The 13,906-nt window shown below is 46.3% G+C and overlaps 1 protein-coding gene across 2 annotated transcripts in view; it reads left to right on the forward strand.

Annotated features, from left to right (window-relative positions):
* The window catches only part of LOC115138182 (metastasis-associated protein MTA2-like), a 32,167-nt gene that overhangs the window by 2,173 nt on the left and 16,088 nt on the right, over positions 1-13,906 (forward strand). Inside the window, exons 2-7 of one of the 2 annotated variants that reach the window (XM_029674737.2) lie at positions 3,835-3,902; positions 4,611-4,628; positions 4,861-4,954; positions 8,036-8,153; positions 8,671-8,734; positions 9,018-9,135. In XM_029674737.2, coding sequence (XP_029530597.1) covers positions 3,835-3,902; positions 4,611-4,628; positions 4,861-4,954; positions 8,036-8,153; positions 8,671-8,734; positions 9,018-9,135 — 480 coding nt within the window. The remainder of the gene's footprint in view (positions 1-3,834; positions 3,903-4,610; positions 4,629-4,860; positions 4,955-8,035; positions 8,154-8,670; positions 8,735-9,017; positions 9,136-13,906) is intronic. The other variant, XM_029674738.2, reaches the window with a different exon arrangement.

Here is a 13,906-nt window from a genome sequence, read left to right on the forward strand (position 1 = left end):
CCATTACATCTATTGTTGTTCCACCGCTGAGGAAAGTGATGTTCTTGCCAATTTTCCTCGCTCCAGTCAAGGTGGTCACATGAACCACTGCCTAGCAGAATAAATATCCAGTTGGGTAGCTCTGGGCCAGCGTTTCCGAGTAGGTGTACTGATCTAGAATCAGCCCCCCTGTCCATTCAATCTTATTCATTGTGAACTAAAGGGTTGAACTTATCCTTTATCAGCACTCCTACTCTGAGACGTGCTATACATATGGCCACTAGTCTAGTATGCAGTGGTGTGTCAAGGAAACTTGTTCTTGTTGAATTTCATTGTATAATCAAAATGGTGTGTTTAGCATATTCTGTTATCTTCCCAAACAGTAGAGACAGACCATACACGACTGCTCTCTTCTTTTGGCTGCTAAGAGTCCTTGAAAATATGTTTTCATGCGACTTCCCTCAAAAGTTGAATGACTCACAGCTACTGACTGTGTTGCTCCATGTCTGTGGTAGAGTTTCTGCTCTGTAATGAAATGACATGACGTGTCACTCTTGACAAATTGTGTGTTGGCTATGAAATTGTGCTCTAATTATTCATTTGAATATGAGGGCGCTGTGTTATATTTGCTCAGTTGCGGTTATTTCTGAGGGTCCCACATGTCATAGCTTTGCCATTTTTGTCTGGACCTCGTCTGATCTTGGATAGTCTGCTGGATTTAGGCTTGCTACTGTATTTAAACATGCCTTTACCTCATGTAAGATCACACGTCCCTTCTGGTGAATTGTGTTTTAAGCTGTTACTTGTCTCCATTAGTTGAATTGAATGCCTTGGTCTCGGGCTAGGTCCTGCTTTATAGCCAGAGGAGCCCATTGAAATCAACATTTTATTTGTCACATGCGGCCGAAAAACAGATGTAGACCTTACCGTGAAATGTTTACTTACGAGCCCTTAACCAACAATGCAGTTTAAAAAATATTTACTAAATAACTAGAGTATAAAATAAGAAGCAACACAATACAATGACCATAATGGCTGTATGTGGGGGTACAGGTTAGTCGAGGTAATTTGTACGTGTTGGTAGGGGTGAAGTGACTATCCATAGATAATAGACAGTGGCAGGCTGGATACGGTTCCTGTTGATATAGTGGCGCAGCGGTCTAAGGCACTGCATCTCGGTGCAAAAAGCGCCACTACAGTCCCTGGTTCAAATCCAGGCTGTATCACATCCGGCTGTGATTGGGAGTCCTATAGTGCGGCGCCCAATTGGCCCAGCGTGGTCTGGGGTATATAGCTCATGGAAGGAATCAGTGCTACTGGGAATGCATCAACGGTGTAAGGGGCTAATGCAGGATCAGTTAGATTGAGACCCGGGACCCCAGGCTGACCCTATGGACTGTTTTGTGACATTTGCTTGGTTACATGGGAGTTCATCCTATAGAAGTGAATGGAATTGGTGAAAATCCACTCACCCGTGTTTCAGTCCAATGTCTCAACAGCAACATGCTATTAATGGCTTGTAGGTTGTTAGTGCTTGCCACGGGTGTTTTGTAAGTAGCAATAGATGACCTGGTAAGACTGTGATCCTAAAACGATAGAGCATCCATTGCTTCATGAAAGGGCAGATCCTAACGGCACCGCAAGTCATTATAAATGTATAGACCTAATTAGGCAGTAGATTTTTTTTAAGGGCTCCCTCCACTCACTACTCTGAGTCCACCCACAAGCACCTAACACACTGCGCCACAACTGCCACCGTACAGTAACTGCAATAGACGAGAAGCATATTACGCTTCCTGCGATTATTTGTCCTTCAAACAACAATTGGTCATATTGAAATGTTTAACCTACAAATTGAACATCGTAGGCATCTGGTTAATGCTGACTGACTCTGAGTGTCTGAGCTGAGGTTGTCTTTTCAGAAGGGCAGATTGTGATCCCCGTTCAAAAAGCCCCTGGTCCTTTGATCCGTGAGGCACCACTTTAGTCTGCTGTCTCCCTGTCTCTCACCGTTTTCATCCAGGCAGGCACGGAGCCCCCATAGCGTGGAGAGAGGGCTTCATGTTTTCATTTGTCCCGCTGGGGCAAGACCGAGAACATCGATGAATATGGAGAAAGAGGGGTGAATGGATGACGGGAAAGAAGAGGATGACAGTGCTGTGTGCGGTCTTTTCTTTTCTCTTGAGCCAGTGTCGGTGGTTACATAATGGCAGCGGGGGAATTTCTCCCGTCATCCACGACGTGTTCTTTTAACCTAGGAGCGGAAAATATTTTTGGTATCTCTTGATTGTTCTGGCAATTCTCACATAGAAACTTAATTGGTAGGGATGATGATTGTTGTCTAAAAATGGGAAAAATCAAAGGGTTGCTTGCTTTGATGATCATATTTTTAATGTTGAATAAATTTTAATGTGAACATTTGTATCTGGATCGTGTACGGTTCACAGATCACAGGGTCTCAAATTGTCCTAAAATGTCAAATTTCATCAGGATTTTCAATAAAGTGGTTTATAAGACACATGTAAAAAGCATCCTTCCACCCAATGAAGTTTTTTATGTGAGAGTTGCCAGAACATTCTGAGATACCGAAAATATTATTTTGCTCCCGCTTGCGTGGAATTGCCCCTGGGCTACATCCTATAACTCTCCTTCTATAGAATATATATGATTGCTGATGCATTCCAATGTTGGTGTCCGTCTTACGGTTAGTGTCCCTGATCATATCCAAGGCGACAGCATTGCTCGTAGACACCCATTTTCAATATGTTTTCTGTATTAGCCAGGTTTGACTGGCTATGTCTTGGTGTAGACAATGTCCAGTCTCCACGATAGTTATAGATATTGTCACATAATTTGCTTGTATTTCCTAGATTAATGTTAAACAGAGCTGTTGATTCATCAGCACAGTTATTTTGCTGAGAGTTACGTTACAGGGCCTTTGGCTTTTGCCAAATGACCTGCAAATGACCCCTAAAACACACTGGTGTGGTTCCCCTTCCAAAACACTGCTAGAACCAAAATACTGGCCACGCGAGCCAACATATCACCTGTCATGCCATAATCACCGGCGAGAAATAATTTAGAGGTGTTTTTTTGATATTGTAACTGAAACCTTATGAGTAGCCAAGGCCTATAATACTGGGCATACCAAAACAATGTTGGTGTGTCTTCAAAGACTGACTTCTCTTCTGGGTGATTAATTGATTAGCCTATTATTTAGACTTCTCTACTTCAGTCATAGGCTACTATCAATGGGCTCTGGGGAAGAGATTGAGGTCCACCAACTCTGTAGACAAAGACAGAGTAGGCGAAGGTGCTGGGCTTTGTTCTCTTAACTGAAGTCCCATTTTCTTTGTTGAGTGGGGTCTCTTTTCAGTAACACCAGCATCTCTAATAATGTCATGAGATATGAGGGAAATTCCCGAGATGTCACATGCAAACAGAAGTCATCTTCTAGTGGTACTGTAGTCTGGCGTAGCCTAGGATGGCTGAGTGAATATTGGCTCACTTGTCCTTGAAATGGCAGACACAGACTGGGTGTGTTGTGCAAGGCTATTAGCTCTCCCCACCAAGCACCTGTAGGCTTTTTGATGGATTGATTTTGCCTGGTGAAAGCCTGTCTGAGTGGTGGTTGACGTCATCTGCCATTAGTGGTGGTGGGTTCCCCTTAGTCATATCAATAAGTGACTGTACCAAGACTCCGACAGAGTCCAGTCTCCACACAGACTCATTACAATGATTCTCCTCTGAACGTGTTAAGAGTAACCGGAGAGGTCAAGTTCAAAGTCATGCTCTGAATTGAAATGCTACAGATCTTTATGATTCATATGACTCCGACTTTTCTTTCCCTTTCAGATTATGTGTACTTTGAGAATTCCTCCAGCAACCCCTACCTAATCCGCAGAATAGAAGAGCTCAACAAGGTTGGTACAATAATCTGTCCTTCACACCTACCCTCTGATTCGGAGCGTTTACATAAAAACACGCTGACATTGACAGCCCCATTTTTGTAAATGTAAAGCTTTTCATATCTGACCTGAGAGCCTGTGTGTTTGTAACTCATTTCAACACTGGGGCGGTGATGGTGGTAAAACACACACACACACCCAGAGAGAGAGATTCACACACACCTCCCAGGTTCTAACCACAATCTTCTTTCCCCCCCCTGCCACCCTCTTCCCGACGTATTGTGCTTTCGTTAGCCAGCCAGGACTACTACAGTAGTGACAAGATGCTGGTGCAAGAGCCATTACGTAATGCTGCTGGCTATAGCAGTAGCATAGTGGCGTATGACACAGCCTTGTTTCCCAGTCAAAGGATTAAACTCATTTATATAACACTCTTAAATGGAAGGGGTTGTGGCGAGCACCACTAGCAGAAATCTGTCCTTCTGAGCACTAATGGAAGCGGAGGAGGAGGAGGAGGGGCAATAATAGATATTATTATGACTGAGGCTGCGTCTGAAAATTCCCTTCCCTACGTAGTGCGCCGCTTTTGGAAAGAGCCCTGGCCAAAAGCAGTGCCCTACATGGGGAATAGGGCGCCGTTTTGGACATTACCTTGAGTGTGAATTAGATGAGGAGCCCAACATTGAGGCCTCAGTTTTGTGGTTTCTCTCTCCCTCTCTTCAGATCATGGTTAATCCAATGGTAATGATGGAGAGTCTCGCGTCACCCCCTCGTCACTTACAGCCCCAGTTTAAGTTCTAGCATATATTCAATACATTTGATTCAATTCAAAATGGCCGATTTTTCCATTCATAGATGGGGAAATCGTATCTATGAATGTGGCATGCCGTTCAGAGAATAATATTGTGATATGGCAATCATTCGAAGTATTGGCCGGAAGTGACTGACCACTCTTGTCGCACATGTCTCTCAGACGGCCAATGGGAACGTGGAAGCCAAGGTGGTGTGTCTGTTCCGGAGGCGGGACATCTCGGGCAACCTCAACACTCTGGCCGACAGCAACGCGAGTGAGTACAACAGCCTTTATGTCCGTGTAGTCTCATCGCAGTCCATCGGTGCTCTGCTCCTTCACCGTGTTCAGAAAAAGATCAAGAGGCCTATTACACAAACCACTTGAGAGAGCCAACTCTTTGCTCTATGCCAAACTCTAATGATGTGCGGTGTGTTAAAGTTATTGGAGAGCATTATTAGAGCAGACGTCTCTTTCGTATAAACCAGTTTATTATCTCCATCCAGAATGAGTACTGTGTTGCGTTCCAATCAGATTGGGATCTCCCTCTGCGCTACCAGCAGGCAATTGGCTCTCGCTCTAAGCAGAGGGATGCTCTGCCTGCGTCCCAAATGGAGCCCAATGTAGTTTGCTGCTTTTGACCAGGACCCATAGGGAGTGCACCACATAGGGACTAGGGTGCCATTTGGGGCGGACAGTCTGTCTCCAGCTGAAGCAGAACAGCGTCTGTAAGTGTGTGCTTACTGCGTAGTGCTGTTCCACTACAGTTGCCAGTAGGAGTTTGATACTAATGTAGGATTCATTCACAATGGACGAGGGGAATTTTTTTTTGTTGTGTGTTTTTCTATCATGAATAGTGCTGTACTTGTGGGTTGTTGTAGGAGTAATAGTGGCTGGCTATTGGTTTGAGTGTCGGTGTTTATCACACACGTTTCCAGTTAAAGGGGGTCGCCCACTAGAGTGCCCTGAGTGGTGCATTTGTGCAGATGCCCAGGGATCAGAGGAAGAGATGCAGAGCGGGGGAAATGGAGAGCGAAGCGGCCGCAGAGGTAGTGTTGTGATGCTAATGATACTCAGATTACCTAGAGCCCTGATCGACTTCATTTATACACACACACACAATCAGTCCTCTAACATAGTGGGCTGCATGCAGTGGCAGGGCTCCAGACAAGACATTCAGATCCACACCCCAAAATGGATGCATTTACCAGCAATCTGTAATGCATTTTATAATGTTAACTACTACACCTATCTAGCTGACAAAGTACATTTTTTTGACTCTGGATGTCAATTTTATTCCATGTTTTACCTGTAGGCCTGTGCAGTGCCTCCGGTTTGGTTTCATGAAAGAGCCTACTTATTGCAAGTTACTCTGGATAAGAGCTTCTATTTGCTGAATGACTAAAATGTCATTAAAAAAGTCATTTGGCGACAATAGGAGATAGGATCTCCAGTAGGAGGCAGGGATGGCTGGGGGTTGCTGGGTAGGTAGGTGATCTCCTGTCCTGCCCCCTCAGCCCTGGAGCCCCTGCTAGCTGATTGGTAATGTCACCGTGGTGTGTTGGCGTTAACTGCCCCTGTGTGCTGCGGAGGTATTCTATCTAACTTCTCCTGGGGGGGGGGGGGGGGGGGGTCAGTGGAGAAACACAAAGATGTCCCTGAAACTGGCTGCAACCAGTCGAGAGGGAGAGGAAGGCTGAGGATGGGTTGCAAACAAACGGCCACAACTGGGCCGGTGTAGAGACCCTAGTGCCCAGTCTAGCTCCAGCCCAGCCCTCCTCGCAACCTGGTTCACTCTGATCTGACTCCCTGCTACACACACACACACACACACTGTCAGCTGTTGCGTTATGCTGCGCTACTGTACGTCCCTCTCCTGCGTTTTGGCTCGGGCGCCCGAAAAACGCCTCGCTCCCGCCTCTCACTCGGCAGCACGAGCCACCGCTTTGGCACTGTCCTGTTACACAAGACCTGGGCTTCTCTCCCAGTCTCTCTCTCTCTCCCTCCAACAGTAACCCCCCCTCTTCTTTATTCAAATCCTTTATTCTCTTCCTCTACCACCACACCCCCCCAATTGCCCACCCTCCTCTTAGCTTGTCCCCAGCCCAGGCAAGCTGCTCAGAACAAAAGGCCCTTGGTGTGTCCCACAGGGCTACGGCACGCAACGGGTTAACTCTGACTTGCCTTGTGTCTTTGTCAAGGAAGAAAGTGTGTGTGTGTGTGGAGGGAGAGAGCGTGTTCACTGCTCTGCTGGAGCTCCACTGCACGTGGGTGTGCCTTGAGTGCCTGCCTTTTTTTCTTTTCTTTTTTTATGTATTTTTTTTCTTTTGGGTGGGGGGTGTATACATGATGGGGGGGATGGGCACCTCAGGTTTGACGCACAGGGTTTCCCACTTGGTCTGGCAGGGACTTGCCGGACAAGGGGAGGGAAGGAGGGTGAAGGGGGGCGGGGGTTGAGGGGTGGCAGGAGGGGTTAACAGAGAGAGGTGTGCCCCCCCCCCTCCCTCTACTGACAGGGTTTCCTGTGGCTGAGTGCAGGGGCGGAGTCCGTGGAGATGGAGCGATAGTCCTGCCCAGTTCGTTCTCTCCCCCCTCAGTGCTCAATCCACCACCACCTCACACATTTCTGACTTGCCCGCCTCAAATTAGGAATGTGCCATTTTAGTCGTGTAAAACTAGATATAATACAAAAACAATTTCCATACGGGGAAAAGGAATGTTTCTTTATCTACACGGACTAATTTTTGCCTGCCAGGTCATATAGGCTATATGCAGTCCTTTGTTTACATTGACTGTAAAGCTTCATTGGGGCTATAGTAGGTCACTAGAATAGACCAGAAGAGTTTGTCCTTCCGAGTAGGGAATTATTTTCATTGTCTGGTATTGGTTACACATAAGTACAGTTACAAGTTAAAGTTCCAGGTCACAGGTTATGATAGACTTGCACTTGTCACAGTAGATAAAAGGACAATGTATATAGTCAGTTTCACTTTGCTGTTCAGCGTGTTTGATTTCAATAAAGATACTGCCGGGGGCTGGTCTATTGGCAGTGCTTCCACCCCTGGACCACACATTCCCATGGCGGCAGCGGTTGGATCCCCTGTTCCGTCACTCACTTTCTGAGCTTTATCCCCCTCGTTCTGTTTCCCCATCTTCATTTCTAACCGATATCTGTCATTTAAGACTTGAAAATGTCAAAACCAATACACTGCAGGATCGTTCTCCCCGTAGCCACAATTCTCAGTTGGTTATATTGATATGAATTGTGTGATTGAACAGATCACGACTATTAGAACCCATCTAACTGGGGAAATGTGCTTTGTCGCTAATGTGTCTTTTTGTGTTCTGCGTTTCATAGGAGACTTTGAGGAGGAGTCCAAGCAGCCCACTGTGTCTGAACAGCAGAAACACCAGCTGAAGCACCGAGAGCTTTTCCTCTCTCGGCAGTTTGAGTCTCTACCTGCAACTCACATACGGTAAGAGAGAGCGCGCGTGTGTGTGTGTGTGTGTGTGTGTCCTCCTGATGTGGTCTCACCGCATAGCGGTAGCTGCAGACAATGGTGCTGCCGTTCAACCCTTTCAACTCTGACGGGATATGGTGTCATGTGACAGGACTGATATGCACAGTTAACTTGACCTGGAACGTTATCCTCTCTGGCCCATTCACAATCATTAAGCCACTGTGTTCAAACTGTCCCTTTCTATAACATGAACAATCGCCACTGTTCAGGCTCCTGATTTTAAAATACAGTAAGTGATGGTATTATGACTGTCAATCATTTAACTGTGTTGAAATGATCTTGCCTGTTCTGAAGTTCTTTCCCAGGATCTCCACAGACATTCTATTGTTTTCCAGTGCCTTATTGGGGATATGGGCTTGGTACAGCAGCAGGGTTAGGTGCAGCTCAGTTCCGATTAATGCAGGGTGCTGTTTTGACCTCTTGAATAACCCTCACTCTGTCTCTTCTCCTGGCGCCTCTCTCCCCTCCCCAGAGGGAAATGTAACGTCACCCTCCTCAACGAAACTGACGTCCTCGCCGGGTACCTGGAGAAAGAGGTGAGCTTCAGTCTCTCTCCAAAGCGTCACTGTTCATCACCAGCAAGTCTGTCCCACGTATTACATTGACTACTGCACTGTCGAGGAATTTATGGCAAAGGAGTTGTGCATGTTCTGCTAAAAGTGTTCCTTTTTTTTTTTTAGGACTACCTTATTTGAGTGAGGACCATTGTATCAAAAATATATTTTTTGATACAATAAAGCACTGAAATATAGCGTCTATTGGCTGAGAATGTATCCACTCAATCCATTCCTAACATCTGTTGTTCATCTTTCTGTCCAGGAGTGTTTCTTTTACTCGCTAGTGTTTGACCCGGTTCAGAAGACCCTCCTGGCGGACCAGGGAGAGATCCGCGTAGGCTCCAAGTACCAGGCCGAGATCCCTGACAAGCTCGCCGAAGGTGTGTGGGGGGGCCTGGCTTAACTCTGACCTTTTGGAATGGGCTGTCACGTTGTATCCTGTTGTGGTTGTCATAGTGCTCTGACTACACACTCTTGGGGTTAAGTTGCATCCCACTTCTTAAGGTACTGGGTTGAAAGAAGGTACTGGGGCTGTCTAAATGATGGTGTATGAGTGAGTAGTGAGACATGGGTCATGTTCAGTAGGGCACACAGGAAAATGTTTTGGAATGGGGGAGGAAAGGACATTTGTATTCCCTTTCAGTCTATCACTTGGTATAACATACTATGGGGAGTCAATGACCAATCCTATTCACCTGAAGCAAACTGAAATCACGCCCAAAGGGCCAATGGATGCCGAGCCCGCCCTAGGAAGCCCCTTTTTCCTGGCTATAATACCGGGGCTCGCATCCATTTCCCAAATTCTTTGCTTTTCAGCTCGCTTGAAGGAAGGACGCGTCACGCAATTTACAAACTTTTCAAGAATATGAAGGCTATGAGATTCTGCCCCGTCATAGGTGTCTGTTAGTGGGAGAGATTATTTGTCCCCTTAGATGTTGCACGTTTTGGATCTCGGTATCGGGTTTTGTTTGATTAAAAACCCACAAGTTTCTGCTCTGCTTGTGGCGCCAGTGCTTCCTTGTTTGATTGCCAGTGGCAAAAGTACAAAAAGGCTAGCCAGCTGAGTTTGAACCTCTAACCGTGCCCTAGGGCATGTTGTTTCACAATGAAAAATAAATATACTCACGAATGCTGTCCTGTTGCTTGGGGTGGAAACACGCTCAGGAGGCCTCCGCTTGGACCGGTTTGTTTGACCATTGTCTCCGGCTGGGTTCCACTTCCTATTGGAAGTCGGGCTGACTTTGTGCGGAAGGTTGGGTGGTGGGAGTTGATAGGGGTGTCATCCCGAGTGAGGCTCATGCCGGTTTCTCTGGCAGTCTTCAAAGTCCGGATTCCGGGGATGATATTCAATCACTGATTGGCTCTGGAGTGTGAATCGGATGACATCAGTACATTGGCGGTGAATACGACTTTGGTGTTTTCTCCCCCGTGGCGAAGTTCGTCCAGCAGCGTTGCTTACCCCTGTTTCAAAGATTTCCCCGAAGGGTGGCGAGTTACGCACGGTTGTCAGGAATGGTGGATATGAAAACAAGTTATCCCGGAGCTCTGCCCCTTCAGGAGATAATATATGGGATACTTTGAGCGTGCTCCAACCAGTGGCGGGCATGCACAGTTTCACCATGGGTGATGAGGACAGTGACGAGGGGGTACGGTCTGTGCGCTGTGCATCCTCCTTTTCGTGGTGTCATTATGTCAGTGTTCCCAGGGGTCATAGCAACTGTCTTAAGAGGAGATTTCGTCTCTACTTCAAAAGAGGGCTATTCGGGTGGTCCCAGTGTCAGAAGTACAGAGTGGTTGTTACAGCCAGTACTTCATAGTTCCCAAGAGCCCTGAGAGTCCCATTCTGGACTTGCGTGTTAAAGCAGTTATTTATTACTCTGTCATTAAAAAAAATAAAAAATAATGTTTTATCATGTCCCCCTCCATCCTTGACAAAACAGAACTGGAGTCATAACCAGTTTTAGGAGGGCTCGTAATAATGGTTTTCCCACTGTGCGCCTCCCGTCTCCCAACAATAAGGCCTGCTCCGCTCATTCTTCCGACAGTTAAGTGCAGTGCCCAGCTGATAATCACATAACTGCTTTGAAACTGATCCTTAACTATGCAAAACTAATTTCACACACTCACAACAACAGATTAATAAAATGAAGTAAAGTATGATTGGGGGGGGGGGTGAGTTGATGAGCGAGGGGAAGCAAATGTTGCATAGTTATTAATCACCAAATGTGAATGAAGAACAGGGCGGGCCACTCTATTGTATTGCTCCATTCTAATCTTAAAATGGTATGTATCTTATATCAGTCCACCGAATCAAAGAAGTCTTATCAGACTTGGCTACACAGTGAGAGCGTGCGTAGTTAGTTGTACATGCCGAATGGCTTTCAATATCTGGGAAAATATCCACCGGGCAGCAGGTGAGCGAGTGTTGGAGAATGTGGTGATGAGTGTTGTGGAGCCTTACATTGGCAAGGGGAGAAATGTCACCATGGACAATTTCTTAACTTCACTGTCATTAGCAAACAGTTTACTTGCAAAGAAAAACAAGTCTGGTTGGCACCATGAACAAAGTGAGATGGGAGCTCCCTCCCGCTGAACAAAATAAGGCACCTGAGCAGCCATTGTGCGACACAATGGTGCTAAATAATGACAACGGGAACACAATCAAGAAACAAACGGAGACTATTATGCACCACAAACAAAGGTGTGTCATGCAAGTAAAAGTTAGGCAACTGTTAGGGCATGGGAAAACAGCCAAATGAAATCCAACTGATGCCGTTGCGTGAAGACGCACACTATGTAAGCATGAGCTGAAGACAATGGAGTGTTTTGAATGCTGTATTATCGACACTTATATGAATTAAAATGACATTATTGCTTTTGTGTTGAGTTTCACAATCTATCAAAGCCGCTTGGCGCTTATAATGGTATTTAGGCTACTGATGTTTTCATAATTTGACTGCACATTTTGGTGGTTATATATTTAGTTGTGTTCCAGCACATGTCCTTTCTGTTTCATAGTTGTAACAAAGGCACTGAATATAATTGATTGAACTCTTGAATTGGAGTGTTTTGGTTGTTTGTTTTTGGTTGTAGTGTGTTTTTGTTTTTACATCTAGCCTACAGCCCTCAAACTCAACTCTGGACCTCGTAGTCAGTGCCACTTCATTTTGTCATTGTCCCCTCTAATCAGGGACTGTTTTAAGACCTGGGACACCAGGTGTGTGCAATTATCAGGTAGAATAGAAAACCAGCAGGCTCTGGACCTTGTAGGGTAAATGCAATTTTAACGCTGATCCACCCCTTGAATTTCTTTTTTTTTTTTCAAAAATAAGTTGTTGACTACCCCTGGCCTAGAGTAACATAATCTAATGAAAATGCTGTTATTATTTAAAATAAAGATCTGAAGGACGCATATTTTCAGATGCTATACATTCTCCCTATCGCCCCTCACCTTTTCTATGGTGGTGGAGGAGGCTTTGGCACTGGTGTGGTGCCAGAGGATCAGAGTATTGGCCTATCTGAATGATTGGCTGGTCATAGCGGAGCTCCAAAGTAGTTTGTCTACGGCTCAACACATTTAGTTTCTGGGTCTCGTTCTAGACTCACTTCTGAATCATGCTCTTTGTTCGCGTTCCGGCTCTGTCTGGCACGCTTTCAGCTGGGGCACTCGTGCTTTTCGCGTGTGCCTATGGTTATTGGGTCGGATTGGCCTCTATGATAGCTGTATTGCCGCTGGTATGTCTGAGTAATCTGTTTCAGGGGTGGTTGCTACGTGTCTGTCCGCTTCTCGCCACTGTCATGGATAACTCAAGGTATCCCTGTCGTGCCTAAGGATGTTGAATCCTTGGGGAGACCGGCGAATGCTGTTGCAGGGGGTTCTCATGGGCCGGGTAGTGTCCCCGCAGGGTAATCCTTACTGGGATGGGGGAGCGCTGTGTGTGGACTACTCTGAAAGAGGGATTTGGTCAAGAGCGCAAAGGGCTCTGCATATCAACTATCTAGAGCTACTGACTGTTTTGCTAGCGCTGAGACGGTTCCTTCCGATGTTGTAAGGCCAGCATGTGTTGGTAAGGTCTGACAACAGGACGATGGTGGCATACATCAACAGGCAGAGGGACGCGGCCTCTCTGACAGCGTGTAGTCGGGATCTATTGTCCCAGGCGCACGGGAGGATTTGGCACCCGCGACCGCAGATACCGGCTCTGTGTGTTTGGCCCCTGAAGGCTGAATTTGACGGCTACAGGGTTTACCGAGAGAGTTGTGTACATAAGTGGTGCGCATTTGAGGGTTGGTGTCAGGTTGAAGGATTTTCTCATTGTCTGTGCTCTTTGGTAGACATGATAGACACTTTTTGAGCAGGACTTTTCTTTTTCCACATTTCCGGTTTACACTATATGGCCAAAAGTATGTGGACACCTGCTTGTCAAACATCCTCATTCCAAAATGATGGTCATTAATATGGAGTTTGTCCCCCTTGCTGCTATAACAGACTCCACTCTTCTGGCAAGGATTTCCACTAGATGTTGGAACATTGCTGCAGGGTCTTGCTTCCATTCAGCCACGAGCACTAGTGAGGTCGGGCGCTGATGTTGGGCGATTTAGACCTGGCTCGCAGTTGGTGTTCCAATACATCCCAAAAGTGTTTGATGGGGTTGAGGTCAGGGCTCTGTGCAGGCCAGTCAAGTTCTTGCACACCGATCTCAACAAACATTTTTTTGTATGGACCTCGCATTGGGGCGTTGTCATGCTGAAACAGGAAAGGGCCTTCCGCAAACTGTTGCCACAAAGTTGGAAGCACTCCAAGGTGACGTTACGTCCTAATGCAGTTTGCGCCCAACATTATGCCTATGTCTTACAGGTCTTTTCCTTTCTCACCACCACCGTTTGCTTCCAGTGAAGAACAGAGGTTGCATGGCCTGTGTCCAGTGCACGCTTTACGCACGTACAGTGCATTCTGAAAGTATTCAAACCCTTTGCTATGAGACTTGAAATTGAGCTCAGGTGCATCCAGTTTTCTTTGATTGTCCTTGGAGTCCACCTGTGGTATATTCAATTGATTGGACATGTTTTGGAAAGGCACACACCTGTCTATATAAGGTCCCACAGTTGACAGTGCATGTCAGAGCAAAAACTTAGCCATGAGGTCGAAGG

This window comes from Oncorhynchus nerka, linkage group LG12, assembly GCF_034236695.1.
Source record: "Oncorhynchus nerka isolate Pitt River linkage group LG12, Oner_Uvic_2.0, whole genome shotgun sequence".
Classification (NCBI taxonomy): Eukaryota; Metazoa; Chordata; class Actinopteri; order Salmoniformes; family Salmonidae; genus Oncorhynchus; species Oncorhynchus nerka.